Source organism: Doryrhamphus excisus, chromosome 12, assembly GCF_030265055.1.
Source record: "Doryrhamphus excisus isolate RoL2022-K1 chromosome 12, RoL_Dexc_1.0, whole genome shotgun sequence".
Lineage (NCBI taxonomy): Eukaryota > Metazoa > Chordata > Actinopteri > Syngnathiformes > Syngnathidae > Doryrhamphus > Doryrhamphus excisus.
The window spans coordinates 9,538,819-9,566,020 of NC_080477.1; the positions used below are offsets into that span (position 1 = coordinate 9,538,819).

Consider the following 27,202-nt stretch of genomic DNA (forward strand, 5'->3'; position numbering starts at 1 on the left):
GACTCCGACAGACGGGCGGACCCCCACATTAAGGGGACCCAGCCGCCTGGGTCGAAGGGACCCAAGGAAGGCACCCCCTCAGCAGACCCGACACAGCCCCCAGTGTGGAGGACCCCCCCGAGGAAACACTGGAGTTAAAGAGCATAAAATAGGACTAAAAGATAAAAACATAAGAAAAGTGTAAAAATATTAGTTAAAAGCCTGATTAAAAAGGTGTGTCTTCAATCTTTTTTTTTTAAATATCAACAGTCTCCGCTGTCCTGAGGCTCTCCGGCAGGCTGTTCCACAGGTGGGGGCCATAGTGGCAGTAATAAAATAATATTATGTAATGTAACATAAAGCAGAATAACTCAAAATAAACATAAGTCTAAATCTAACTAGTAATGAAAAATGCAAATCTAAAAGATAATATAATGATATAACATATTTTTACATATTGATATGATCATTATTTGAGATGTTCTCCTCTGTAGTGCAACATTATTTTTTTAATTGCACAAATTACATTCTTCACTTTCCCTAAACTTTTCATTTGCTTTCTTTCTTTTCTTGAAAGGGGAGGGTCAAATTGCACCAGAAGCCCTCCTCCTCTTCTCCTCCTCCTCCTCCTCCACATTATAGTACCAGCCCATATAAGCAATGCACTGCAGACTACTCATCCTGGCGCACAGGCTGCAAGGCGGCAAATACCCGCCTGGAAAAGCAGCAAACTATTTTTTTCACTTTTTAAAAGTAATCTGTTTACTTTATCTTGTACGTCTTTTGGGTGCAAAATGTGTGGTGGCGCACTAACAAGGTTGCTGGTGGCAGTGTGCGTGTGCAGCACAGTGCACAGCTTGCCCAAGAGTAAAAGGCAGAGTGGACAGTATCAGGTGTATCCTGAGCTTTACCAACAAGACCCTGTCTCTCCAGGTTTGTGCATGCATTTTCAGTTTTTTTTTTCACATCAGCGTGACTTTGTTCATAAAATGGGATAGATGACTGCTAATTGTTAGGCAATTACCAATGAACAGGTTTATCATATCATTATTTCACACATGGGCAGCCTAATGAAGTGTAACTGTAAGTTCTGCCTTTACAAACATCATTCTGTTACTATATGTTTATTAATGTTGTTATAGTTTGAAGTGTTATAAACCAGCATTGCAGCTTACTATAATGTGTTTGTAAGATTTCCATTGCCTTAGGCAGGGCCAAAACATTACAAACATTTAGTACATTAAGCAATGTGAATTCCACAGTGTGATGTTCTTTAAGTATTTTTATGATTTTTAGCTGGCTGTGAGGAAAACGGTCGCTCATTCAGAGTGAACGAACAGTGGGAGAAACCTTATCGTGGTAGTATACTGCTGTGCACCTGCAATGGAGCAGCAGGCATCAAATGTAAAACTAAGCCTGATGGTGAGTGAGAGCTGAGCGACCAATACCCAAATGAGAGAAAAATTTTCCCTGAATTTATTGTTGTGCCTCCTTTGTGTTTTTCTCAGTGGAGGAGTCTTGTTATGATAAGCACAATGACCGGACATACCGGGTTGGTGAAACGTACGAGAGACCAAAGGATGGAATGATGTGGGACTGTACATGCATCGGTTCTGGCCGGGGCAAGATCAGCTGTACCATAGCAAGTGAGTCTAAACGTGACCATTTGTGTGTCTCTATACTGAATGTATGGGTGTCCATTGATCTCAGAGTGCAATAACTTGAACTGGAATCCATCTTGAATGAGTATACATGTGGTCATTCCTAGATCGTTGCCATGAGGGTGGAAGGTCTTACAAAATCGGGGACACTTGGCAGAGGCCTCATGACACAGCAGACTACATGCTGGAGTGCGTATGCCTTGGAAATGGCAAAGGAGAGTGGACCTGCAAGCCTGTGGGTGGGTACCATGTTGGTTTGTCACCCGCATTGACAAACTGACAGACCTGCCTCAGTTTGATATCATTGTAAATATTTAACAAATGTGCTCATCTCACTATTATTGATCTTGGCAACCACAAACTGTACATGGAACATTAGGTGTAGTTTGAAATTAACTGTGCTTCTTCCTACTCCTTTTTCGACTTTGGAATTGTGCAAGTGCATGTAACATTGTTAAGCATAAATATCATTATCATTGATGTCCATTTTGTTTTCTGCCCAGCTGAGCGCTGCTATGACAACAATGCAGCATCATCATATGTGGTTGGCGAGACCTGGGAGAAACCCTACCAAGGCTGGATGATGCTAGACTGTACTTGTCTGGGGGAGGGAAACGGGCGTATCACATGCACCTCCAGGAGTAAGCCATGCATACAGAAACACATATCTGTAGACTGTGTCACCATGGTTTTCAATTGTGGATTCTGACTGCTTTTGTTCTTCAGACCGTTGCAATGACCAGGAAACCAGAAGGTCCTACCGCATCGGTGACACATGGTCCAAGACTGACACAAATGGCAACACCCTGCAGTGCTTATGTTTGGGAAACGGTCGTGGAGAATGGAAGTGTGACCGCCACAGCTCAGGCCAAGGTGAGGAAAATACCCCACTTCCGTCACAACGCCAATATTCCACATTTAAATATCATCTTACATTAAAATATCAGTTCTGACTATTGTACTATTTGGTAAATATTGTCTATTTGGACTAAAATAGGCACAGGTTCCGTCGTGGTGACCCACCTCCAGCCTCAACCGCAGCCCGAGCCTCCTATTGAAGGAACCTGCCGCACTGACTCTGGAGCGACCTACTATGATGGACAGCGTTGGATCAGAACCCAGGGCAGCAAGCAGATGCTCTGTACTTGTCTGGGCAATGGCGTCAGCTGCCAGGAGTGGGGTGAGACACTTTGGAGACATTTGTAAAAGTTTTGTGCAAGAGTAGAAGGGTCTGGATCCATCCTTTGTTGGTGATCTTTTTGTGTTCATGGTGTATGTTCGGTTCGATTTGCAGAGGCCAGGAACCAGGTGTACAGTGGCAACTCAAATGGGCAGCCATGTGTTTTTCCATTTGTCTTCATGGGGAAGACCTACTACTCCTGTACGTCAGACGGACGCACAGATGGGCAGTTATGGTGCTCGACCACCTCGGACTACGAACGAGACCAGCAGTACTCCTTCTGCACTGAGAGGAATGGTGAGACTTGGAAGAGTTTTGAGTTTTGGTCTTGTAGACCAAGTCAATATTAGTGCCTATGGATATAGAATGGAACATCTTAAAGGTCTTGTCGTGTTACGTTGTAACATAAGTGTTTTCTCCGCATTACCAGCAATTGTGGCCACACGAGGAGGCAACTCCTTTGGTGCCCTTTGCCACTTCCCCTACCTCTACAGTGGCCGTAATTACACTGACTGCACATCTGATGGGCGTCGTGACAGCATGAGGTGGTGTGGAACCACATACAACTATGATGCAGATCAGCGCTTTGGATTCTGCCCCATGGCTGGTGAGTGTTTGTCCGTTCCTCCATACATCCATTTTCTACCAGTTGTTAAATGTCAAACACTTATTAATGTCATGTATTTAAGTAGGCTGCACAGCGACCGAGTAGCTAGCGCGCAGTGACACAACTAGAAGAGCCGGGTTTGCGTGTTATCCCCGTGCGTGGATACCTATACTCCGGTTTCCTCCCACATTCCAAAAAACATTCATGTTAGGTTAATTGGCGACTCTAAATTGTCAATAGGTATAAATGAGAGTGTGGTGTGAATGATTGTTTGTCTATATGTGCCCTGTGCTAATGAGCTAATTAGCTAATGCTAATGAGTTCCGTGTGTGTGTGGCTGAAGAAATGTTGCACTTTTTACACTTTAACTCTATTTGTCCAACGTACTAGATGCAGTATTGCATACAACAACTACACATTAAGGAATGGGAGAGGACACAAAGACATTAGCATAACTGTGTGTGCTACCATGTTCACATAGTCACATTTTAACAGCAACATCATGCTAGGTTAGCTTATTAATTGAAGAAAAACAAAAAGTTCAGACTGACAGTGCTCATGCAGGACACTGGATGTTTAACTACTCGGCAATAACTGATGTGGAGTCAGTTTGAGGTCATGTGAGAGCACATGAGTTGGCCAAAGTTGTTTGCCGTCCGTGACACTGCAAGGGGATGAACCCAAACAGAGACAAATCAATATAGATAGGAGCATGTGACCAAGTTCTGTTTGTTCTCATTTGTGTGCTTTTCCTCAACTTTGCAGCTCACGAGGAGGTGTGCACCACCAACGATGGAGTCATGCATCGCGTCGGAGACAAATGGGACAAACGCCATGATGTCATGGGTCACATGATGGAGTGCACATGCCTCGGCAATGGCCGTGGGGAGTGGAGCTGTATCGCTCACTCACAGCTGCGAGGTCTGGGAGCAGATTGCCAAAAGATGTTACGTTATAGTAGAGGCCACAAAATGAATGTTAACGTGTGTTACCCTCTCGCCTTTGTGTGTCCAGATCAGTGTATTGTAGATGGCTTGACCTATGAGGTCAACCAGCAGTTCTCCAAGCGCCACGATGAAGGCTACATGATGAATTGTACCTGCTATGGGCAGGGACGCGGACGCTGGAAGTGTGATGCTATCGGTATGTTATTGGCTCATCACGCTAGAACAGGGGTCTCAAACTCAATTTACCTGGGGGCCACTGGAGCTAGGGTCTGGGCAAGGCTGGGCCGCATCAGGTTTTCAAAAAAAAAAAAAACGCATTTATTAAAAACTGAAAAATATACAAACTTTTTCAGTCCTTTGGTTCCGATTTTCTACAAGAAAAGCTCTGATAAAACATTCCACTGTTCTCAAATATCTTACTTTTTATTTTTCTGCACAAAATAAGATGAAAAATAAATAAACAAATCAAGAATAAAGAAAATCAATCAATCAGTAATAAATAAATATAATAATAATAATAAAACGGCAAATAATAAAAACTTAAGAAACCACATATAGTTGGTGGGTAGACAAATTATTTTTTTCAGATTAAAATGAACAAAGCATTATTAGAGCCCTGTAGACATGACAAAATACGACTATAGTCACATTTATACTTTTTTTATTTACAACATATTGCGCAACTGCAGGGTCTTGAGACACATGCTAACTCGCAAACTGGAGAGCTAGCGACCTAAATGGTAGCCTTCAAGTTATTTCCTTTGAACTTAAATAGCCAAAAACTTACCACTTCCACACGGATAGGGAGGATAACTATTAACAGTTATTTAACCTTTAACATGAACATTAATCAAACGTAATATTTTTTTCTGGGTACATGATACCATACAGCATCCATATCAAACTCGCGCGGGCCGCACTAACATTAAACTTTCATATCAAGGCGGGGGCCTCAAACTAGTGTCCTGCGGGCCACATTTGGCCCACGGGCCGCGTGTTTGAGACCCCTGCGCTAGACTGTGATGTACGACCAGACCCTCATTTGCTCCATCCTATTCTTGCTTCCTTCAACAGATCAGTGTCAGGAGCCACAGACAAGAGCCTTCTACCAGATTGGAGAGACATGGGACAAAATCATTCGTGGCATTCAATACCGCTGTTATTGCTACGGCAACGGGATTGGAGAAATGAGATGTGAACCCCAGCAGACCCACCAAGGTGAGTCTGCTTATGCATGAAGAACATTACTGTACTGCAACACATTATTCTATTTGCTTGTGTGTTTAGCCACCACCAATGAAAGGGTTGCATGGAAATAAAAGTGGGCAGCATGGTAGTTGGGTGTTATGTCACACTGTATGAAGTCAGAAATTGTTTGTGAGCTGGTGGTTTGGTTGCGTCAAAGTCAAAGAAGCCAGTTTCCACCCACACCGACCAGAGCTAACACAATCATGTTAATGTACCATACACCGCCTTCCAGTTTCTTCTTCTTTCCCCTCACTGAGTCTCGTTGCTACCCCTAAGGCGGCCACAGGCCAGTCCAAGTCATCATCACAGAGGCAGGCAAACAGCCAGACTCCCACCCCATCCAGTGGGACCCTCCATCTTCTGTTCACATCACACAGTATATCCTCAAATGGAAAATTGTAAGTTGCTAATATTATTAATTTCATTTGACCTTTATTTCATCAAATCTCATCATCTTGTCCCTACTATTATTGCTAGAAAAATTCCCGTGGCCCCTGGAGGGAGGTTGTCATTCCCGGACACGTTAATTCCTACACTATCAGTGGTCTGCGTCCAGGTGTCACCTATGAAGGTCAGCTGATCAGCATCTTACGCTACGGGCAACGTGAGGTTACGCTTTTCGATTTCACCACCACCCTTGGCTCATGTGAGTAATCTGTTGATGTCCATGTATCTTTAGAAAGCCTTAATATATTGCATTACAGTATATGATGTGTAAGATTACATAAAATGATATCCTTCAAGTGGAAACATCTGAGGGAGAGACAACACAGCCTCCTCCTCTGGTCGACACCTCAGAGTCTGTGACAGAAATCACATCAAACAGCTTCGTTGTGTCCTGGACGTCAGCCTCATCCACCATATCTGGCTTCAGGGTGGAGTATGAGCTCAGTGAGCAGGGTGCTCAACGGAAAGTATTGGGTAATTATCAAGATACACTCAGTGAGTCCCCGACAAATTTATACCCAAGTGTTTATTCTCCAACTCTGTGTTACAGATGTTCCTCGAACAGCCACTTCTGTTACCATCAGCGACCTTCTGCCCGGACGCAGATACAACATTAATGTCTACGAGCTTCCAGATGACGGAGATGCGACCCTCATCCTGTCGACATCCCAGACTACAGGTAGAATCAGTTCCTTCACTGATGTATTTGCTCAGGTTTGGAAACAATTGTTGCATTCATAATAGAAATGGAAATAGAAGTGATTTATTGCCCCTGTAAATAAACTAATTCTTATAATAAAATTGTAGTATTTCCACATTGCGTGTAAAAATATAGTGATGTTAATTTAATCCTTTCCACACCTCAAGGAGAGGGAAGAGCCACTTTCACTCCGTTACAAACTTAACGTGAAAGAGAACTTATACAGAATGTATGTTTTTTCCCTTCTTTTTCACAGCCCCTGATACTCCGGCTCAGCATGCCATTGATGATGTGGGAGAGACCTCAATCCGAATCAGATGGTCCAGACCTGAAGCTCCTATTACTGGTAATCACCTTCTGCTTTTACAGTACGTGTGTATTTAAAGTAGGCAGTCTGGTTGTTTATTCTCTCTGTTTTTGTGTTGTCAGGTTACCGTGTGGTCTACACACCATCATTGGAGGGCAGCAGCACTGAGCTGACCCTGCCAGATTCTGAGACCTCAGTGACCTTGGTTGACCTTCACCCCGGTGTTCTGTACAACATCAGCATTTTCGCTGTGGAGGAGAACCAGGAGAGCGAACCTGTTTTTGTCCAAGTCAACACAGCTGGAACTCCTCAACCAGGTAAAGAGAAGAATGAAGAAGTTCATCTCAGTCATCATTGCAGCCCCTGAATGACCTCCTTTTGATTCACGGTGGTCGTAGAAACAGACACACGAACACGGATTATAGGAGAAAGAATGTGCACACAACCTACGCCCATAAACTTCACTGACTACTTAGTCTGCTGGTCATGTTAAAAGATATTTATTATAAGTACTTTCAAAAGCAAAACCAGCTGTAGAAGGGAACAGTTCAGTATTACAATGTATCTTTTATCATTTGTTGAATCTGGAACACCAAACCTAACATTTAACATCATGTGTTTTTTCAAACTAAACTTTTCCCAATGATTTATTGCAGCAATTACCTCTAAAAAATAATGTGATAAAGATCCCCTGGGCGTTATTCACTTTTAGAATGACATTTAATACAACCAATAAATTTGCCTTGTTGTTACTCCAGACACTAAATTGACTAAATGTCACAAGCTCCTATCTAGTATCTAAACATTCATTATAGCCAATGTATGATTAATTTGTTATTTTGCATACAACTGCTGGGAGATGCTGTCACAAAGTAAATATGCAATGGAAATCAATTGAACCAAAGGCTATAAAGCAGGTTAATACATCACATCATAATCATATCATAACTACAGTGCAGTAAGTCCTCATTTATTGCAGTTAATTGGTTCCAGACCCGACCGTGATAAGTGAATTTCCACAAAGTAGGATCCCTAATTATACATCAAATATTTTTAGTTAGAGCATAGAAAACTAGTATATGACCTTTACAGTAACTTTTTTTAGTAATGTTAGAACACCCCCATAGTCACCTTTACACATACTACCCAATGTATGTATGCATGTATTTTTATTCATTTAATTTAGGCCAAGAATATGGAAAATTTGCAATAGGGTGAGGGCACAATGTTTGAACCACGATATAGCAAGGGATGACAACACTATACTATACTATGCACAGATACTAGTGGCAGTGAGCAGTATAGAAATAATAGTTTAGAAATACTATTATAGAAATAACATCAGAACTTCAAGGCTTAGTAAGTGCTATAACCTTCTGATAATCCTGTGATGTTATTGTTCAACTGTATTGTTTATTCAACTATATTTGCTTGAAGCATTGGTTGTGTTTCCCACTACAGAGGAGGTCCCATCGCCCACAGACCTGCAGTTCTATGAGGTGACAGATGTGAAGATCACCATCACCTGGAATGGCCCACCCAGCGAGGTGACAGGCTACCGGGTGACCTTCTCCCCCTTGGCTCCTGATGGCACAGAGATCAGACCCCTCCAGCTGCCAATCTCTTCCAACGCCTACGCAGACATCACCCACTTGCAGCCTGGCACTCTGTACCGCTTCTATGTTTACGCCATTAATGGCGGTGTGGAGAGCGAGCCGCTCATGGGACAGATGTCCACCAGTAAGTGTTGTCACGAGTAACATGACACAGTTGAGATCTTTAGCCTTAACGGGGTACTTCCTACTTTCCAACCTCTACAGAACCGGATGCTCCCACCAATGTGCATTTCACTGACATCGGCCCAGACAGCGCTCTGGTCATTTGGGAAGCTCCCCATGCTGTGGTGTCTGGATATCGTCTCTTCTTGAGCATTGAAGGCTCCAGCCCCATTGAGAAGAGAATCCCAGGCGGGGTTACCCAGTACCCTCTGAGGAATTTGCGTCCTGAAACTGATTATACTGCTACCCTGCACTCTGAGCTGGACAATGTGCTCAGTGAGGCCGTCACCACATATTTTACCACAGGTCAGCCCCCCCCCTCCAGTCCCAAGACAAAATATTACATCCATAGCTAGCAGATTAAACTCCTGTTTTATTATGCTTTAATTGGAATATTTCCATTCATTTTGTCTTCCAGCGCCCCACGTGGGTAATGCACCTGCTTTCAGCTCAGAGGTCACTGATACCGCAATCATCATTACCTGGATACCTGCCCGCAGGTTTAGCTACAAGGTAGAAGGAGCCCACTACATTTCTTGGGCTTCAAAAATCACAATTTACCCTTTTGTTTTGGATTTCTAGTAGTCCCTGTTCAACTAAACAAAAGGGGGCTTGAGTGGTTTTCCTGATGAAGGAACCAGAACTGTTCTAATGTAGTAAACTTACAATAGATGCCATATGTATGCAAGCATTATGACTTCATGTCTTACGTTTCTCTTATTTTCTGATCTTTTTTCCAGCTGTCTGTCCTCCCCAGCCAGCAAGGAGAGTCTCCCAAACACAAGACCTCAGACTCTGGACGCATTTATATAACAGGACTGATTCCTGGAACACAGTACACCTACAGTGTTCAGCCTATGTTCAATGGACGGCCTCGCGGAAACCCCATCACCCGCAATGCAGTCACTGGTGAGTATCTAAGAAAACCTCATGTGTACTAAGAAACAAACGTTCTGCATGGTCTCAGTGTCCCTATGCTTGTGTCATGGTCTCCTTTCCAGCTTTGTCCCCTCCAACTGACCTGAGAGTTCAGTCCAACTCTGACACAGGAGATCTCACTGTCCACTGGACAGCCTCCAAAACACCAGGTAAATATTGACTGGGCTGCCTGGAGCCCACCAAGTCTAGACTTTGACCTTCCAAAACATCTCTTCCTGGTACTTCCTCTTCACTTCTCACATTGACTCACAGATGACCAGAATCTGACATCTTTTTCCACCTCCTCCCTCTGCAGACATCACAGGCTACAGAGTTTCAAGCACGCCCACCAGCGGGCAGAAAGGAAACAGCTTTGAGGAGCTAGTGCAGCCCGGTCAAACCTCATGCATGCTGGAGAACCTGAATCTGGGGGTGGAGTACAACATCAGCGTATTCGTAGTCAAGGGGAATTTGGAAAGTGTCCCTGTGTCCACTATTATCACCCCAGGTAGGTGCTTCAGGAAAGGCCTTCACACACACACTGTGTGTAGAGGACACAATGGAACAACACAGCAGCAACACACAACAGAACCAATAGTGTTATTAGTTATTGCACTAAAGAGTAAACAGCTCAGTCAGCATTAATACTGTTGATAGGTTTATTGTTAAAAAAACAGTCGGGGAAGTGAACACACATTTCACAGCTTAACCAATATTTTGAAGCAAATTGCAGGGATAATAAAGCTACTTGATGCTGACCACTTGCAGCTACTGCCACCTTGTGGAGTGAATAAAAACCTACATTTGGAAGTTGCCTATAGCCGCAGCTGTGAATGACATCACTGCTGTTACTTGCTTTTGTAGACGGGTGAATTAAATTGAAGCAGTAATTGGATTGCATGAATTCCTTAGAAGTTTTTCTTTTTTAATTCAAGCTGCATTTAAGGTCACGTGGGAAAAATGGTGTGCTGCTAAGATTGCAAATCTGCGAATCAATAATAGATTATCTGCTGCTTCATATGACAATATAACAATGTTGATACAGTGTTTAACGCAGCTTATGTCTTGTTTAATTATAACATGCACCTACTACTGGGGTCTTTGGCTAACATTTGCATGAAGTCAATTAATCATATTAGTGGAGCATGCCCCCCAACTGTTGATTTGAATTTTCCTCTTGATTTTAAAGTCAAGTTTGAATGTTGAATGTATCTATCCTGGCACTAAATGTGTCATTCATTGAATTAATCAGTGTAATCATGTCTTTGTGTCTGTCTAATGTTGCCTGCGCTTTTGCACCTGGCCTAACCTTTCCAGACATACGCCCACCAAGACATATTCACTTTGTCGACATTACTGACACCACCATTGGCCTGCGCTGGATCCCTCTGAACTATTCCACCCTAACGGGTTACCGGGTAACGGTAGCCACGTCAGGCGAGAGCTTGCCAATTTTTCAAGACATGGTGGACACATCTGCTGGTTATTACACCATTCGTGGTTTGGAGCCCGGCGTGGACTATGACATCAGTATCGCCACAGTTACAGAGGAAGGGGAAAGCGAGCCATCCATACACACAAAGCAAACTCAAGCGGGTGATCCTTTCACTTTCACTTTCACTATATATTTGAAAAGGGCGGGAATTGTGATGACAAATTGATGCAAACATACATTTCAGAGTGATAGTTTCCTTATTTTTTTTTATTCTGTGGTCTCAAGTAGCTTTCTTCATGAGATAAACCTGCTATCCCCTCATTTCCTTAGTGATTCCAGCTCCCACCAACTTGCAGTTTGGAGGGGTGGGTCCTGACCATATCAGGGTCACATGGACAGTCCCTCATGTTGCTACCCCAAGTGACATATCTCGCTTTGTCATCCGGTACCACCCTACGGCCAGAGACCATGATGTGAAAGAGGTCAATGTGGGTGGAGCTTCTAACACCTTCTTGCTGGAGAGTAAGTAACTTATACGTATGCCAATAACTACTGAATAACTCATTTGCTTGGTACGCCGTTCTCACTCAACGTGTATCCTAAACCATGATACAGACCTGTATCCTGACACTGAATACCGCATCAGTGTGGTGTACATGTATGGGGAGCGAGAGAGCAACCCAGCCACAGGAACTCAAAGGACAAGTGAGTCCAGACTGATTTTTAATGAAGGGATAGCAAATTGTTCAAATTGTATCAATGTTTCCATATTTATGGGACCGCTAGGTTTACAGTGTTCCTCTCCTTCCAGCTATTGATTCCCCAACTGGTTTGGACTTCTCTGACATTCAGACCAACTCCTTCACTATTCACTGGCGGGCTCCTACCGCTTCTATCACGGGTTACCGTATCCGCCATCAGAGGACAAGCGGTGGACGAGCCAAGGATGAGAGACTTCCTCCCAGCAGGACTCATTACACTTTGACTGGACTGGCTCCAGAGACGGAGTACATTGTCGCTGTGTATGCCGTCAACAGCAACCAGGAGAGTCAACCTATAACTGGCACGCAGGCCACCAGTGAGTGTCTCAACCACAGTGAAGGTCCCTTTTCCTCATCTGCACGTTGATCATAATAGTTCTTCTACACATTATCAGTTTCAGATGCTCCCACTGACCTGGAGGTGGTGTCCTCCACACCCACGAGCATTACCATTCGCTGGGAGGCTCCTTCAGTTGCAGTCAAGCAATACAAGATCACTTATGGAGGGACAGGTCTTTACAACCTCTTGTCATTTCGCTTCCATTTACTGGAATCCAAAGCGGGCTCTTCTGTTGATTTTTCCAGGTGGTGAGGCTCCTCAAGAGTTCACCATACCAGGTACTCAGACCACTGCCACCATCACTGGTCTGAATCCGAGTACCGACTACACCATCACGGTTTATGCTGTTACCGGCCGAGGAGATAGCCCCTCCTCCAACACCCCTGTCTACATCACACACAAGACTGGTAATCAAAATAAATAACTTTAAACAACACTTTTGAAGAGTTCTAATTCAGTTATGTTGTTTTTTACTCTTCCTATAGACATCGAGGCCCCTGCTAACATGGACGTGACTGATGTGAGCGACAATGCCATCACAGTGCGCTGGTCGCCTGCTCGAGGACCCATCACAGGCTACAGGATAACCGGTGTCCCTAAAAATGGCCAAGGACCATCCTACTCCAAGGATGTGTCTCCTGGTAGGAGATGATAATGATCTTTATACTTAACATGAAGAAAAGTCTCAACACATCTCTCAATGAGGGGTTGGGTTGGACCCCTTTAGGTGCCCCCTGAATCTGAATTCGTCATCATATCATTTTTGGATGTTGTAGGAACAGTTTAGAACGGCTCTTTACTGATCCAGTGGTGTTTCTAAAAGCATACTTCAATGGGTTTGGCATTGAACTCAACCCAATAAAACACTTTTGGGATTAAGTAGAACAGAGATTGTGAGCCAGCAGGACCTCTTTCAGGTCCAAAATCAGTGATATTTTTCCCGATGAATTGACAAATGTCCCACAGAGACATTCCAGCATTTTGTAGAAAAACCTCCACAAAGAATGAAATCTGCCCTAGCGGCAAAACAAACACACATATTTTCTATCAAATGCACTTCCTGTCATGGTGTCCTTTACTTTTTATAGTGTATATACTTGGATTTGAAGTACACGTTGCTGCTTCTTTACAGCTCAAACAGAGATGACCCTCACAGGGCTGATGCCCACCGTTGAGTATGTTGTGAGTGTTGCAGCCCTGGGTACTGACGGCCAGCCTTCCACTCCAGTGGTGGAGAATGCTATCACAGGTATGTGTGATTCTACTCTATTATTACAAGTAAAAAGGTTTAAGGGGATAAGCAATAAAACAACTTATGTATATAAACATATGCAAATTACATTCAATATAAAAGGTTGTCTTTATATGCTGAATAAAATAACATTATGTTGTTTATTCTTCACGCACATCCCCCTTTTCATCCTTCCCCTGCAGCAATGGATCGTCCAAAAGACCTGACCTTCTCTGATATTGACTACAACTCCATGCGCATCACTTGGGACAGTCCAGAGGGTTCCGTGACTTCATACCGCGTTCTGTACTCCAGCCCTGAGGACGGCGAGAGAGAGCTGCGTCCGGCGCCCAGAGGTGACCAAGACAGTGTAGCGATAAAAGGACTTCGTCCAGGCACGGAGTACACTGTCAAAGTCATCGCCCTCCATGGTCGCACACCCAGCCCGCCACTGGTGGGAACACAGGCCACAGGTAGAAGCTAATATGATCTCCGAGTTAAACGTGAATAGCGCACAAATTAATCATAATTTTGGTGTCCACCTAGTCATCCCATCTCCGACCAACCTCGTCATCTCAGAAGTGGGGCCATCTACTTTCACCGTGTCATGGCAAGCCCCCAACGCACGACTGACAGGGTACCGTGTGGTTGTCAACCCCGAGAACATCAACGGCCCCACTAAGGAGATGAATGTTGCTCCTGACACCACACGTGTGGTTGTACCTGGGCTCATGGTAAACATTTGGTTGTTTCCTGTGCATAAAGTCTAGATTTTGTCTGTCGGTAACTATAAAGTGTCTGAACGTGTATCGCAGGTGGCAACCGCATACCAGATACGTGTCTTTGCGCTGAAGAACTCAGTCACCAGCAGACCACTGGAGGGTCGTGCAACCACACTAGAGGGTAAAAACTCTATACAAGTTTAGCCTCCTTACAATAAAAATATATTTAAGTTTCAAAATGTGAAGCTGTGCATTACCCTGCCATTGAAGGAGAAATTGTAGTAATTTTCCTTTTCTTAAACAGACATAAGCCCACCTCGTCGAGTGCGTATTGTTGAAGTGAAGGACGATTCCTTCACACTCACTTGGCGCTCCAAGGGAGAAACCATCACTGGTTTCCTCATTGAAGCCACACCAGCCGCCAGCTCACGTCCCACAATCACAAGGACCGTACCACCAGATGTTTACACTTACACAGTCACAGGTATAACTGAAAAAAAATCAATAATTTTATTAAATTATTTTCAGAGGAAAAACTTGTCTCATTGTGTTTTGCTTTGTTTTAAAGGACTACAGCCAGGAACCACATACTCTGTTAACCTGTACACTCTAAATGGCAACACAAGGAGTGCACCTATTCCTCTTACTGTTCAAACAGGTATTATGTGTGTGTGTGTGTCCTCTTTCTCTCTTCTGTGCGTTGTAAAGATATAAAAACAGCTAAAAAAAAGAGGCAGCTCAGACTGCACATAATGGGACGCACCTATTCCTCTTACTGTTCAAACAGGTATTGTTTGTGTGTGTGTGTCCTCTTTCTCTCTTCTGTGTGTTATAAAGATATAAAAACAGCTAAAAAGAAAACCTATTCCTCCTTTATAGCCTTCTGAAATAACCTCCAAAACGCACACAATGCTCCATTTACCTGCATGTTAAGTAAGCTATTGTACAGCGATATTGTTCTTATTATTGTTATGAGCATTTTTACTCCAAATAACTACTTTACTGGCATAGTGACATCTTGCCACGCCACACTGGCTAGCTACTAGCCAGCCATCTGCTAACTTCACCAGACACTCGCCCGCACCGTGTTAGCACAATGTTCCTTTAACCGTCTAACCGTTCAATGCTTACAAAAGGTCAGCTAGTGAATTTATGCTCTGCAGCTAAACCAGTGGTCCAAGCTCCCACCAACCTCCAGGTGACATCTTTGACCCCCAGCGACATCTCGTTCACCTGGCAACCTCCAGCCACGCCCATCACAGGCTACTACATCACCTACGCAGAGCCAAGAGTAGCCCCAAGGGAGCTGAAGCCACGGCCCCACGCCGGCCAGAACTACGCCACCATATCTGGTATGTCAGTATTATCCTCTATAGCTAATAACACACAATACAAAGTACCTGTATGTCTTATTTTACTCACCATAACGCTCTATCATCAGGCCTGAAACCAGCCACAGAATATATCATCAAGATCGTTGCCATCCAGAACACTCAGAGAAGCACTCCACTGGTGGGAAGAATCAGGACTCGTGAGTATTTACATTTTGATAGTATTTACATGTGATCAAAGTTCCATTCCTAACTTCCGAGATTTTCCTTATCCCTGTTGCTAAAGGGCTTGCTCATGGGGGGTTGAGATGTGTATGTAGTTCTAAAAATGTTTTTTGGGTAAAGTGCCTTGAGATACCTTCTGTTGGGAATTGACACTAATAATATTCATTCATTCATTCATTTTCTACCGCTTTTCCTCACGAGGGTTGCGGGGGGTGCTGGAGCCTATCCCAGCTGTCTTTGGGCGAGAGGCGGGGTACACCCTGGATTGGCGCCAGCCAATCACAGGGCACATATAGACAAACAACCATTCACACTCATATTCATACCTATGGATTTATTAATTAACCTAGCACGTTTTTGGAATGTGGGAGGAAACCGGAGTACCCGGAGAAAACCCACGCATGCACGGGGAGAACATGCAAACTCCACACAGAGATGGCTGAGGGTAGAATTGAACCCTGGTCTCCTAGCTATGAGGTCTGCGCGCTAACCACTCGACCACCGTGCCACCACTAATAATATTATTGACTTGAATTTTTTAATTTAGCAATTATTGAATACATGTTTTTAGCTAGGCTCTCATTTGGTTCAACATAATAAATATTGGACTATCATGGACTAATATTGACGATCACAACACCACTAAGAAGGTGTACTCAATATTCTTAAAGGGCTGAGATTGGTCATAGCTCATATGAACCCCTGTACCTCCCTACCCACAGATCCAGACTCTTTGCTCCCGGTACCACTTCCCCACCGCCCTGGAGATGTCACCGACAGGCTGGATGTGCCCGAAACTGACTTGGGCAACAGAGTTCAGCTAGTGGGCACCAATGGCCAGGACGGTCTTGGTGGTCAAAGCCAACATGTGGAATACACAGAGTACAACAACAATGGACCCAACAATGCCAACCCGCAGTCCCCGTACGGTCAGGTTCAAGGGCCCCTGGTCTTCTTGCCTCTGCCTGACGCCGAAGGCCGTCGCCAGCCATATGTGAAGTTCAATGTCCCCATGAGTACCACATTTCCCAACGAGACAGGTCTCCCGCTAGAAGCTCAAACTAGAACCCCCCTGTCCTGGAAGCCATACAGTCAGAGCAATGCCTACCTGGTCTCCTGTAATCCAGTCACGCAGTTAGACGAGAAGATGTTCCAGGTAAGAGCTGGTATGGTTCTGCCATTTTTACCTCTCAAGATAACATTTTAATGCAATCTTACCTTCTGCATGTCTGTCCAGGTGCGCTTACCAGGTACATCCACTACTGCTACGCTGATAGGACTGACGCCAGGGGCTGACTACAACGTCATTGTCGAGGCTTTGAAGGGAGCGCTTAAACACAAGGTCCTGGAGCAGCTCGTCACTGCGGGAAACACAAGTGAGCCACAATCCACATTAAACAGCCAATGAAATATTAGATGCCTTACTACCGTGTGCTTATATTCCAAGTCCCAGAAGGAGTTCCTTCAACAATCCCAGGTGGACTTCCTCCCACAGACGATGCCTGCTACGATACGTTTACTGCAACCTACCAAGATGTTGGTGCTGAGTGGGAGCGCATGTCTGAGACAGGCTTCAAGCTGTGGTGCAGATGTCTGGGTCTGGGCAGAGGCCACTTTAGATGCGACTCATCCAGTATGTAACCTTCATGTACCCGTAGTATATTGGAAATCTGGGGTGTAGGTCTGTGTGAGGCACTGGTTTACTCGTTTACTCGATCCACACAAAGTCCATATATAGTTGCAAAAAATGAAATGTTTTATTCCACCGAATGTTATGACATAAAGGTTAATTGTTCCAAAAATGATAACTCAAGAGATCAGAAACAGTAAAAGAAAACGGTGTGCTTCCACAGCAGTCCAAACAGCACCTCCCCCAACATGTGTGTGGCCGCACACCTGAATGTTTTTATAATCAGCAGTACCATTATTTGAAACACAAATAGCAACAACAATTGATTAAAATAAATATTACCATTTCAAATTTCAAACAATATTTAAGTTGTGTAACAAAAACTCCACTTTAAAATTGACTGGCTCATACGAGGGGTGTCCAAACCTTTAGCTGACTTTGGGCGAGAGGCGGGGTCCACCCTGGATGGGTCACCAGCCCATTGCAGTATTTTATATATTATATTTATATAGTTGCAGGGGTGCTGGAGCCTATCCCAGCTGTCTTTGGGCGAGAGGCGGGGTACACCCTGGACGGGTCACCAGCTGATTTCAGTATATTTATATAGTCGCGGGGGTGCTGGAGGCTATCCCAGCTGTCTTTAGGCGAGAGGCGGGGTACACCCTGGACGGGTCACCAGCCGATTGCAGTATTTTATATATTATATTTATATAGTCGCAGGGGTGCTGGAGACTATCCCAGCTGTCTTTAGGCGAGAGGTGGGGTACACCCTGGACGGGTCACCAGCTGATTGCAGTATTTTATAGTATATTTATATAGTCGCAGGGGTGCTGGAGCCTATCCCAGCTTTCTTCAGGCAAGAGGCGGGGTACACCCTGGATGGGTCACCAGCTGATTGCAGTATTTTATAGTATATTATATTTATATAGTCGCAGGGGTGCTGGAGCCTATCCTAGCTGTCTTCAGGCGAGAGGCGGGGTACACCCTGGACGGGTCACCAGCCGATTGCAGTATTTTATATATTATATTTATATAGTCGCAGGGGTGCTGGAGCCTAGCCCAGCTGTCTTAGGGCGAGAGGCAGGGTACACCCTGGATGGGTCACCAGCTGATTGCAGTATTTTATAGTATATTATATTTATATAGTGGCAGGGGTACTGGAGCCTATCCCAGCTGTCTTCGGGCGAGAGGCGGGGTACACCCTGGACGGGTCACCAGCCGATTGCAGTATTTTATATATTATATTTATATAGTCGCGGGGATGCTGGAGCCTATCCCAGCTGTCTTTGGGCGAGAGGCGGGGTACACCCTGGACGGGTCACCATCCGATTGCAGTATTTTATATATTATATTTATATAGTTTATTTTTAAAATGTAAAAAGGCAAAATAAACATTATATATAAGCCTATACATCTTTAAAGACAGCGCTATATGTTATTTTGAGTTATTAGCGTCAACATTTCCTGTAGAATGGTGCCACGACAATGGGCAGAACTATCGCATCGGCGAGAAGTGGGACCGCCAGGCGGAGAATGGTCACTTGATGAGCTGTACCTGCTTGGGCAACGGCAAAGGAGAGTTCAAGTGTGAACCACGTAAGTAAGGCTCCTACATGAACTTTGTCGCCCACTATTGGTAACCCCGTGAATACAACTTCTGAACGCAAATATTTCTCCACAGATGAATCTGTGTGCTACGATGAAGGGAAAACATTCCAGGTGGGAAACCAGTGGCAGAAAGAGTACCTGGGTGCTATCTGCACTTGTACATGCTACGGAGGACAGCAGGTAAGAAGTATAAGTATGTTTACCGGTAATACATATATACAGTACAATTGTACAATGGTGGTTATTTGGTTTTGTCAGGGCTGGCGATGTGAGAACTGCCGCAGACCTGCTGCTGCTGCTGATGCCAGTGTGCTGCAGCCTGTACGCTATGGAGACAATACACTACGCAAGGTAATCCTCATATATAGAAATAAATGTGTGAGTGTCATTTACAGCAGATACACTATGGAACTAATGGAGATTCACAATTCCTCCTCCAGAACATTCACTGCCCCATTGAGTGTCTCAGACCCGACCTGCTGGCTAACACACACGTGGTCCCAGATCCTCGAGAGTGAGGAAACAACAATCTGGCACTCGCTTTGCTTTCCTCACTGTCCAATTACTGCACTGCCTGACCCGAGAGACACTGTTTGTTTTTTTTTTGTCTGTGACGGCACACACCTAACTGCCTTATCATTTCCTGACACATCCAAAGATGTTAAACTGCACTTCATGCGTGAACAAAATGTCCTTTCCTTCATGACAGTCTCTGGTTTGGGGCTTTTAAAGAAGAAAGGAAGCCATTACAGTATTTTTTTGAAACTCTTGAGAAGAGTTCAAACCCTGTCCACACACATACACACACACAGTTGTGTTAAATTGTATGTTTTGTTTGTAGTCATTCTGTTACTGCTGGTGGAAGGGAAGAGGGTCACACTGTCTCTATACTAATTTATCCCTTAATTTCTGTGTGAATGCGAGTTGAATTGTATCTGTTCTATTTTTATACTTTGTCTGTGCCGACGTTGTTTCTACCTGACAAAAATCCATTATTGTAATAAAGTTGAAATGATCCAAATTCACAGCTGTAATCTTTTTTTTTTATTGTGTTTAAAGGTGGAGTGAATGCCATATTTCATACTTGAATGTTACTTTATTTCACACAGAATCATCACTACCAAAATGATAGTAACTTTGACCTGTTAGTTTCATAAGCCAGTTAAAGGTGGATGATAGACAAAAAGGCGTACAAGCGTGGCATTGTGAGTTATGAAGCATTAGCTGCCATTACATGTGCTCAGTGATGAAAGAGTCGCGTGTTGGTGTGCGCAAGAGTGATGCCGTGCTCGTTGCAAGCGTCGATGACAACCTGGTCTGCGGCTGAACCTGACGGAGCTGCAATGTACTCGACGCCACTCTGCAAAAACAAAGCAATGACGATGATGCAAACTAATGCAAAACATTGCTGTGCAACACTATGTTAGGCAGCACATTAATGCTCTGCTGCGTGGTATTTACCCGTTTGGCACGATCAATGTTATCTCTGAAGGGGAAAAAGGCATCAGAGCTGACCGCCACCGCCTGCAGGGAGCTGATCCAGTTCTTCTTTTCAGTCTCTGACAGCATCGCAGGAACCTCCTCGAACATGGATTTCCACACGGCAAAATCTGGGCCCTGAGCAAACAAAATGGGACCACATTTAGGGCTGCATCTGATGAAACCTGTTGGTTTGAATGTTGGCCACACAGTCCTGAGATCTGGTTTTAATCTCTTTTGGGCATCTGTGTGGATTTTGTCTGGGTAGTTCGGCTTCCTCCCACTGACTCATTCAACAGTTCAGGTTTACCTATTGGTGTTTCCAATGAGCAGAGTTGTTTAAATGGGGGCAGTACACATGTACAGCAATAGCAATGTATTTCTAGAGCAAAGGTCTCAAACTCAATTTACTTGGGGGCCACTGGAGCTCGGGTCTGGGTGAGAATGGGTCGCATCAGGTTTTCCAAAAAGAAAAGCTCTGATAAAACATTCCACTGTTCTCAAATATCTTACTTTTTATTTTTCTACACAAAATAAGATGAAAAATAAATAAACAAATCAAGAATAAAGAAAATCAATCAATCAGTAATAAATAAATAAATATAATAATTATAATAAAACGGCAAATAATAAAAACTTAAGAAACCACATATAGTTGGTGGGTAGACAAATTATTTTTTTCAGATTAAAATGAACAAAGCATTATTAGAGCCCTGTAGACATGACAAAACACGACTATAGTCACATTTATACTTTTTATTTACAACATATTGCGCAACTGCAGGGTCTTGAGACATGCTAACTCGCAAACTAGAGCGCTAGCGACCTAAACGGTAGCCTTCAAGTTATTTCCTTTAAACTTAAATAGCCAAAAACTTACCACTTCCACACGGATAGGGAGGATCACTATTAACAGTTATTTAACCTTTAACATGAACATTAATCAAACGTAATAATTTTTTTCTGGGTACATGATACCATACAGCATCCATATCAAACTTGCGCGGGCCGCACTAACATTAAACTTTCATATCAAGGCGGGGGCCTCAAACTAGTGTCCTGCGGGTCACGTGTTTGAGACCCCTGTTCTAGAGTGTTAAGTGTGTGGAAACCATACCTCTCCAATAGTATCACTGACATACTGATCGATGGCGTTTGCTATCTCGGCTCGCTTCACACCGCTACGGAACTTCATGCTCAGCACACGAGGATGGTGTCTGAGCCACCAGTTATCGGCTTTGTCGCCTGCCAGTCGGGTGCAGTGTATGCGAGACTGCTGGCCCGCACCGATCCCGATCACCTGATGGAATAAGAAACTCAGATTCTGCTGCATCGGGGTCTTTTCCCTCTATCGGCGTTACCTGTCCGTCTTTGGCGTAGCAGACCGAGTTGGACTGAGTGTATTTGACAGCAATGGTGGCCACAGTAAGGTCACGCACGGCTGCTTCAGCCAGCTGGTGAAGACGTTTGCATAGAATGACGTTAACTCGAAAGGATAAAAGGAGACGCACATTGAAACATTTGTACTCACCGAACCCTTGGAGACAACATTGCTGAAGAAGTCCTTGTTGATAAGCCCGCTGTTCCTCTTTTGTTTGAGATAGAGTCCAAACAACACTCGCACTTCAGTGTCGTCAGGCTCATAGTCGGGGTCCATCTTCAGAAAGCACACACAAGATCCAAATCGTAAATTTAACCACAATCTAATCCAGACACCCAAATTTGGATGTCAACAACATCATTATAGCTACATGCAAATATCATATTGTACCGACACGGACGTTGTGTAGTGTTAAGACTTTATGATTTGACACTAGGAATACATATTATGCACCATTTTTTCAGTGCATGGCAATGTGAATACCAATCTTTTTTTTTTTTTTTTTTTTAAAGAACCATCAGTCACCTGAAGCACGCAGTAGTTTCCATTTTTCTTTTTGGACAGGATTCTGAGGGCCTCCTCATCATAACCAGGTGCAATGATCCCATCAGAGACCTAAAATTGAAAAATACAACTTTAGAACACAAACTATTAATTCCATGCTGGGGTGTCCTGCGACGCTACACAGGATTAGTTCTAAAAAAATGAGACAAGACCAGGTTTTAACTTTACTATTAAGAAAGGTACAATAAAAAAAATCAATCAATTAATATGTACTAAGTTACAAATCGGGCGGCACGGCGATCGAGTGGTTAGCGCCCAGACCTCACAGCTAGGAGACCAGGGTTCGATTCCACCCTTGGCCATCTCTGTGTGGAGTTTGCATGTTCTCCCCCGTGCATGCGTGGGTTTTCTCCCATATTCCAAAAACATGCTAGGTTAATTGGCGACTCCAAATTGTCCATAGGTATGAATGTGAGTGTGAATGGTTGTTTGTCTATATGTGCCCTGTGATTGGCTGTACCCCGCTTCTTGCCCGAAGACAGCTGGGATAGGCTCCAGCACCCCCCTGTGACCCTCGTGAGGAAAAAGCGGTAGAAAATGAATGAATAAGTTACAATCTTCTGCACACTTAGTGTATGCTACCGGCCCCGCCTCCACCCACTCTGACAAAAAGGGCTCACTCTGTATAAACCAATGCAGAGAGTCAAAAACTGCTGATGCCTGTTTGAAAGCAGGAAACGAGGAAGACAGACTCGCATGCACAAGGAAATATATTGATGCCAGCAAAATTATCACATTAATTTTCATTTATTGTGATTAGTTAATGTATTTATTATTGTCTAAGGCTTAGTGTCCACAAGACATTTTTTCTGAGCTAAAAATCCTGTCAGTTTTACCTCTCTTGATATAATCTTGGCCGTGGGGACATCGCACACGTCTGATACAGCAATGAAGTCGCCAAAAGATGACATCCTGTCAGAACCTGTGAAAAACAAAAAAACAAAAAAAGGTGACATGTGACCAACAGGAAAGGTTATTTGAAGTAAATGACATATTCAGACCTCTCGCCCTGGCATAAGCGGTGGCCAACGGGGTGAGGTCTTTCAGCATGTCATGCACCATGCACACCCTGGCCTCCTCCTCAGTCAGGGGAACTCCTACAGCAGCTCCTTCGTAGGAAGAAAAAAAAATGACTCCATTTCCCACATGGATTTATCAAAGTCAATCTCTTACCAGCAGGGCTGACGTGCTTAAAGGACGTGGCGGCGGCCATGCCGAGAGCGCTCTTCAGCTCCCGGACCAACTGCCACGCATTCAGGGCGTCACATAAGTTGATGAAGCCAGGGGAACCGTTGACCACTGAGGGAACAAAAGGATGTCACCATCTTACTACCAAATAACATTATTCAGCTAAAACACACACAGTAAGCTAAATGTGAGCATATTGAGATTATTTATGCAAAGTGGGCACCTTTTAGAGGGAGGCTTGGGTGTAACGTGTAGAGCTGGGCGGGTGCTTGGTGGGGGTTCATGCCATAACGGAGGGGCAGCTGGGAAACGCCGCGGCTGTACTGTCCACGGAAGTAATCCGATATGGCTTCATCATACTGGGCTGTGTGTGTGAAAGCCTAAGGATTAAAAAAAAAAAGAGAAAATATATAGAAATTTGTATGCAGGCTGCTAATACAACATTAATGCTAATTTTGTGAAGGGTCACAGACAGAGTCCGAAATACTTGAAACAAGTGGACTTTGTCCGAGGCCAGTCATCACCACTATGCAAACAGCAAGAAGGAAGCAGTGTGTGGAGTTTGCATGTACTCCCTCTTGTTTGGGTTTCCTCCAACATCCCATAAACATACATGCTAGATTAAGTGGAGATTCAAAATTGCCCCTATGTGTGAATGTACTACAAAAGTGTAAATATTTGTTTGCCTATATTTGCTATGATTGACTGGTCCAGGGTTACAGCTCACCCACGACCCTAATGAGGACAAACTGTTGGGTAAATGGGTTCATTCATTCATTCATTTTCTACCGCTTTTTCCTCACGAGGGTCGCGGGGGTGCTGGAGCCTATCCCAGCTGTCTTTGGGCGAGAGACGGGGTACACCCTGGACTGGTCGCCAGCCAATCACAGGGCACATATAGACAAACAACCATTCACACTCACATTCATACCTATGGACAATTTGGAGTCCCCAATTAACCTAGCATGTTTTTGGAATGTGGGAGGAAACCGGAGTACCCGGAGAAAACCCACGCATGCACGGGGAGAACATGCAAACTCCACACAGAGATGGCCGAGGGTGGAATTGAACCCTGGTCTCCGAGCACTAACCACTAGACCGCCGTGCCGCCCTGGGTAAATGGGTTATAAAAATAAAAAAATCACACAATATTTTTACTTTGAGAGCTAGAGTCCTGCGTGTTTCCAGTGTTGTATCTTTGTCTCCTGAGTTCTCCATCTCCGTAGCAACCAGTGAATAATCAGCAGGGTCACATACAATTGTGACCCGTGCATGATTCTTAGCTGCGGCTCTCAGCAAAGTTACACCACCTTATGGAAAGGGGAAAAAAAACATGTTGGTATTTTAAGTGAAACTTAATGGGGTTGGTTTAACTTTACCGGAATGGACAACTCACCAATATCGATCTGCTCCACTGCGTCTTCCACTTTAACATCCGGGTTGGATACTGTCTTGACAAACGGGTAGAGGTTGCACACAACCACCCTAAGAAAAAGCAAGCAGAAGACACTCATGTTTTTAAAGGGAACTATTATGCTCATTTTTTCACCCTTTGTATTGAGTTGTGGACTTCTATAGAGCAGCTACACGCAATAACATGCACAGAAAACTTTTTCGATATTGCAGAATCTGCACATATTCCAGCTGTATTTCCTAGGATTTGTGCTTCCTACCAAAATGATCCGTTTTAATTTATTCCATGCCGATGGGCGGCATGGCGGTCGAGTGGTTAGCGCAGACCTCACAGCTAGGAGACCAGGGTTCAATTCCACCCTCGGCCATCTCTGTGTGGAGTTTGCATGTTCTCCTCCAGGTACTCCGGTTTCCTCCCACATTCCAAAAACATGCTAGGTTAATTGGTGACTCCAAATTGTCCATAGGTATGAATGTGAGTGTGAATGGTTGTTTGTCTATATGTGCCCTGTGATTGGCTGGCGACCAGTCCAGGGTGTTCAACATCGTCCAGCATCGTTTAACACGAGAATACAACATTCAAACTACATTTATAGGTCAGAAAAGCATAATAGGCTCTCTTTAACTCATAAACACATAACTATACTTCCTTAATCCAGGCCATGATTCCATCCTAGTTATCCTAGCATCCTGTTAAGAATGCATGTGCACATTGGTCAGTCAATAACCCTATCAATTATTTTAATGTTGTATAGATTTCTCCAACAGAGGGACCAAAGACAAGTCAGACATTATCACACTACTCTTGACCTAACACAAACCAGAGTCACAAGACCAGCTTGTGGAAGCAGCAGATTTTCCAATTAACATGAGCCGACTCGTGCTTCCTGGTCACACTTAAAAGGTTGTCTAATCTTGTCAAAAGTACACATTAGTGTGTTCAAAACTATGATAATGATGTTCAGTTCTTATAGCTACTTCAGTCCTCACCTGACCAGACTGTAGCCCAGCTTGTCCATGTCTGCAGTGTCACTGGAGGTCCTCCTGGCAAGGATGCCTCCATGGACTGCGGGATGGAGCGTCTTCACACGGCCTCCCAGCATTTCTGGATGTCCAGTCAGCTCAGACACGTCCCTGACACATTCACACATACGTGCGATAACTTGCATAACGTGCAAAAGAACACATATACACTTAAACACAACATTGTTGTGTTTTTTTTATCACAGCAAATACCTGACAGCCAGGCCAGCATCACGCAGAGCTTTGGCAGTCCCACCTGAGGCTACCAGACACAAGCCCACGTCCACCAGCCTTTTGGCAAACTCCAGGAGCCCACTTTTATCTGATACACTCAGGAGTGCTGCGTGGGATATAAAATAGTTCTTTTATTCGGCAAATAACGTGAACTTTGAGCGAGCCATGAACGCATCACGTCGGCTAATGTTAGCAATTAAGTTAGCACAGCAAATATAGCTGGCGAATAAATTTGCGGACAAACGAAGCCGAAATCAAACTTGAGGAACAGAACTCACCCATTTCGGAGGAGGATGACATGTTCACAGTAACAGTGTAAGGTTGTAGTAGGAACAGGTTGATTAACAGGGCTACCGCTGAAACAGCCGTACCATGGACAAACTCAAATCTTCAATATCCACGCTTTTCAATGCTTCTTCATCATGTGCTTCAAAAAGTGCTAAGTCCCGCCCTGCAACATCGGCCCGCCCCCGAACATCACACGAGCGTACCCAAGCGTCATTTTTACATCCCGGAAGTACGTGCGCCACTGCACAAAAACTATATTTAACGATGATAAAATATATGTATATATATATTCCCTACATATACTTGATAATATACATTTTCCATAGTCATTAATATGAAAGTTGGTTACCAATTTGGGGAAATTCCTCAACAATTCTCAACAAATGTCAACACTAGAGAGCAGCAGAGAGCTATCACGTTGAAATTAGTGGCGTTTTCATTCATTATATTAATACTACTAATTGCAACATAACTCTGCCAAAGCTCAGTACATTGTCATGAAGTAGCACTATGTAGATGTAAAAGTAATAGAAGTAGAAGTAGTAACAATGTTGTAGTTTAGTGTTTTTTTAAATGC

General features: G+C 44.0%; 2 protein-coding genes across 3 annotated transcripts; one reads left to right on the forward strand and one right to left on the reverse strand.

The window, feature by feature from the left end:
• Window positions 1–655: 655 nt before the first annotated feature.
• Window positions 656–20,076, forward strand: fn1b (fibronectin 1b). 2 transcript variants are annotated; one of them, XM_058089026.1, is made up of 46 exons: window positions 656–912; window positions 1,276–1,401; window positions 1,488–1,625; window positions 1,748–1,879; window positions 2,144–2,281; window positions 2,367–2,513; window positions 2,638–2,820; window positions 2,935–3,117; window positions 3,251–3,427; window positions 4,193–4,348; window positions 4,442–4,570; window positions 5,449–5,592; window positions 5,899–6,020; window positions 6,100–6,268; window positions 6,367–6,543; window positions 6,620–6,748; window positions 7,026–7,115; window positions 7,199–7,393; window positions 8,538–8,816; window positions 8,897–9,160; window positions 9,273–9,367; window positions 9,595–9,763; window positions 9,856–9,942; window positions 10,089–10,280; window positions 11,090–11,368; window positions 11,538–11,729; window positions 11,823–11,912; window positions 12,019–12,285; window positions 12,364–12,480; window positions 12,554–12,715; window positions 12,794–12,949; window positions 13,441–13,557; window positions 13,743–14,012; window positions 14,086–14,273; window positions 14,355–14,442; window positions 14,566–14,745; window positions 14,830–14,919; window positions 15,425–15,613; window positions 15,703–15,792; window positions 16,540–16,973; window positions 17,055–17,193; window positions 17,265–17,450; window positions 18,918–19,043; window positions 19,129–19,235; window positions 19,314–19,406; window positions 19,496–20,076. In XM_058089026.1, exons 1-46 carry the CDS (start codon window positions 774–776, stop codon window positions 19,571–19,573), a joined length of 7,398 nt encoding a protein of 2,465 aa, XP_057945009.1. In that variant the 5' UTR covers window positions 656–773; the 3' UTR covers window positions 19,574–20,076. The 2 variants fall into 2 exon arrangements, with proteins under 2 accessions (XP_057945009.1, XP_057945010.1); XM_058089027.1 differs by lacking the exon at window positions 11,090–11,368.
• On the reverse strand, window positions 20,052–26,787 carry atic (5-aminoimidazole-4-carboxamide ribonucleotide formyltransferase/IMP cyclohydrolase). The gene is made up of 15 exons (XM_058089028.1): window positions 26,616–26,787; window positions 26,317–26,443; window positions 26,071–26,214; window positions 25,064–25,152; window positions 24,826–24,977; window positions 23,891–24,047; window positions 23,653–23,778; window positions 23,481–23,588; window positions 23,316–23,401; window positions 22,441–22,530; window positions 22,066–22,191; window positions 21,896–21,988; window positions 21,652–21,834; window positions 20,517–20,672; window positions 20,052–20,415 (listed from the first exon to the last, which is right to left on the reverse strand). Exons 1-15 carry the CDS (start codon window positions 26,635–26,637, stop codon window positions 20,296–20,298), a joined length of 1,779 nt encoding a protein of 592 aa, XP_057945011.1. The 5' UTR covers window positions 26,638–26,787; the 3' UTR covers window positions 20,052–20,295.
• Between the last annotated feature and the right edge of the window lie 415 nt (window positions 26,788–27,202).

Coding starts and splice junctions, on each gene's coding strand:
- fn1b (XM_058089026.1), top strand. CDS start 774: ATGTGTGGTGGCGCACTAACAAGGTTGCTGGTGGCAGTGTGCGTGTGC. Junction 15,614..15,702: donor GAACTACGCCACCATATCTG/GTATGTCAGTAT, acceptor CTCTATCATCAG/GCCTGAAACCAGCCACAGAA. Junction 16,974..17,054: donor TAGACGAGAAGATGTTCCAG/GTAAGAGCTGGT, acceptor ATGTCTGTCCAG/GTGCGCTTACCAGGTACATC.
- atic (XM_058089028.1), bottom strand. CDS start 26,637: ATGTCATCCTCCTCCGAAATGG. Junction 21,835..21,895: donor GCTACGCCAAAGACGGACAG/GTAACGCCGATA, acceptor TTATTCCATCAG/GTGATCGGGATCGGTGCGGG. Junction 20,416..20,516: donor ACATTGATCGTGCCAAACGG/GTAAATACCACG, acceptor TTGTTTTTGCAG/AGTGGCGTCGAGTACATTGC.